Below are 2,876 nucleotides of genomic sequence, written 5' to 3' on the forward strand. Positions count from 1 at the left end.
GAGGGGGGGGCAGTGCTGCAAAACAAAACCCATAGATTGTAGACAGATGTCGTTCAAACGACGTGGATCTGCACCTACAGAGCCACGTTTGTCTCCTTGGTGCTGACGTCATCAGAGGTATATATGTCTATATATATTTATATATATGTACATTTATACACATATGTTCTGTATATGTACAAATATATATAAATGTATATTTATAATGTGTATATATACATATTTATCCTTGTAAAATGATTAAGAATCTAGTGATAACTGTCATCAACACATTGAGACACAGAGGTGGTGAGGTTCACAGCTATTCACAGCTCAGAGCTGGATTCGCGCCACCTGCTGGCGAAGTCAAGGTCACACAATGACAACCAGAAATAATGTCATATTTCACAACAGTTTTTTTGTTCTTTTCTTTTCTCATTTCTCCCTCAGTAAATGACTCGGATTGTAGTCAGTGATGAAAACATTCGTGTGAATCAGGACGAAAATATATAAATATATTTATATATATATATGTACATATATATTTTCATAATACTGTAATGGTAGATGTTAAACATGTTAGTAGATAAATGTATTTTAAAGTAACCGTGAACATAAACCTCAGCTAATTCGACTGCAGGAGTCAACTTTTTTTTCCTACCTGACGGAGTTGATCATAGCGCCACCTCCTGGTGACGCTGTGTGGTATCCATTAGGGATGGCCCAGCGTCCAGGCTGGCTCAGGACGAACTCTGACCTGCTCCCTGGTATGGTGGTCCTCAGGGGGCTCCCTCCACACTGGGCTCCAGCCACAGCTGCAGCGCCACCTACAGGCCAATCCCCTGCAGTGAGGTCAGCGCCCGGGGCGTCCAGTCCAGCCTCGGCCCCTTCCTGCTCCTCTACGGTGGCCAGCTCCAGCTCCAGCGGTTCGGGACCCTGTAACAGCGCCCTCTGTTGGATGAGCGGCGTCAGTGGTGCGTCAAAACTGACGCAGCTGTCCGTCTCGTCCGTGAGGGACAGGACGTCCAGGGAGTCCAGGCTGCTGTAGCAGGTCCCGCCCCTCAGCAGGGCCGACTCCACGATCCGCTCAAACGTGGAGCTGAAGCCGTCCTTGTTGTCCACCTTACTTCTCCCCTGCGCCTCCTCGTCCTCCTCCTCCTCCACCTCCTCGTCCTCATGAACTTGAACCTGCTCCACAATTTGCTCGAAGGCAGAGCTGAAGGTGTCCTGGTTTCCCCTGATGTCTTTCTCCTCCTCCTCCTCCTCCTCCTCTTCCTCCACTTCAGTATCAGCCTGTTCTACGTTGATTTCAAACTTGGAGCTGAAAGTGTCCACGTGTGTCGGCGTCTCATCTGCGTCTCCTTCCTCGTCGGCCTCACCTGCCCCGTCCTCGTCTTCAGTCCCACTGATGCCATTGGCCAGTCTGTATCGACAGGAAGTGAGAAACAACAGACGACGTTCACTGACAGTTTGGTTTTTATTCAATGACGATCTAGAACTCTGTTCACTGACAGTTTGGTTTTTATTCAACGACGATCTAGAACTCTCTAGAAAATAGAAAAAACATTTAAAGGAAACTGTATTTTTTTGTGACCTGGTGTCAAAGGTCATCCTCCAGAATTCTATAATGGACACCCCTGAAGAAGAGAGTGTGCTGGGACATTGACGTTGATGTAGAAATATACGGTGGCTATACTGTAAATACTTGTCTCAGAACTTTTTGACTCCAATCCTGCTGGTGACGAAAGAGAATAACCTATAAAAATGTGTGTGTTTGTGGTTTAACACACACACACACACACGTCTGGGTTAGAAACTCGGCTCCTCGAGGTTCTGGTTCCTTAAAAATAAGATGAAATTTGTTTTCCCGTCAGCCCAGACCTTTCCATTCTGTGAAACGCTGCTTCAGCAGATTGGACTAATTACAGTAGGTCCCAGAGAACCACACAGAGAAGAACCATTAGAAGAATCCAGTCTGGAGGAACCAGTGGAAAACATAAACACAGTGGGTCTGACCATAATACACTCCCATGGTACCCAGTAAAAACTCCGTCGTACCAAAAACACTGTATTAGTACTGCTTATACACAGACTGTATTATATTACTATTTATATTTATATATATATTTAAGATTTCCTATTGGTCTGTCCTGAGTTGTTATTTACACACACTGTGGGAAAGGGTTTCAGTTTCACTGAATCTCCTGGATCTTAAAAATCCCATCACGTGTTTGTGGAGGCTCAACCTCAGGTCCGCGGCCCCGGCCTGTGTCAGAGAGTCAGTTGTTCAGGACAACTAGTGGAGTATAGTGATTAATCACAATTAATCGTGATTAATCCACAGCCGCCCTGTGATTAAGATCGTAGTTTTCCATCCGCTGATGTTTACATATATTTATTTGACTAAAGACTAAAGCGCAGAGAGAGAGAGAGAACAACGCTGGCTGAACACACAGTCTACAGCCAGGGTTCTCAACTCCCGGATCATGGAATCAGTAGTGGTCCGTGTGTCAATTAACACCGGGCCACAGAGAATCTGGTCATTTCTTTATCTTAAGTTAATCAGTTAAAATTTCAAAATAATACGACTCCTTTTCAGTCTCCGACACTGACAGAATAAAGTCTAAACAACGTTTTATTTTGAAAAGCTCGATGATCAGCGCGACACTTCCGGTCCGCGGTCGGGTCCTGTACCAGCTGACCAGTCCTTGGAACAACAAGGTTGGGGATCGCTGGTCTAAATATATTTATTTGACTAAAGTCTATGTCAAATATATGTGGTATTAATTGTTTATATGTCGGTGACATCATCAACTCACCTCTCAGCTGCCGTAGAGGGCCGCGCCTCCTCCTCCTCCTCCTCCTCCTCTAAAGTCATACATTCTTCAGGTCTTGTC

General features: G+C 45.2%; 1 protein-coding gene across 2 annotated transcripts in view; it reads right to left on the minus strand.

The window, feature by feature from the left end:
* psd2 (pleckstrin and Sec7 domain containing 2) overlaps positions 1-2,870 on the minus strand; it is a 17,590-nt gene extending 14,720 nt beyond the window's left edge. For both annotated transcript variants that reach the window (XM_008327519.3, XM_017039593.2), the window contains exons 1-2: positions 2,799-2,870; positions 641-1,402 (exon numbers count right to left, since the gene is read on the minus strand). In XM_008327519.3, coding sequence (XP_008325741.1) covers positions 641-1,402; positions 2,799-2,857 — 821 coding nt within the window. In that variant the 5' untranslated portion in view covers positions 2,858-2,870. The remainder of the gene's footprint in view (positions 1-640; positions 1,403-2,798) is intronic.
* Positions 2,871-2,876: the final 6 nt, after the last annotated feature.

This window comes from Cynoglossus semilaevis, chromosome 15, assembly GCF_000523025.1.
Source record: "Cynoglossus semilaevis isolate Cse_v1.0 chromosome 15, Cse_v1.0, whole genome shotgun sequence".
Taxonomy (NCBI): domain Eukaryota; kingdom Metazoa; phylum Chordata; class Actinopteri; order Pleuronectiformes; family Cynoglossidae; genus Cynoglossus; species Cynoglossus semilaevis.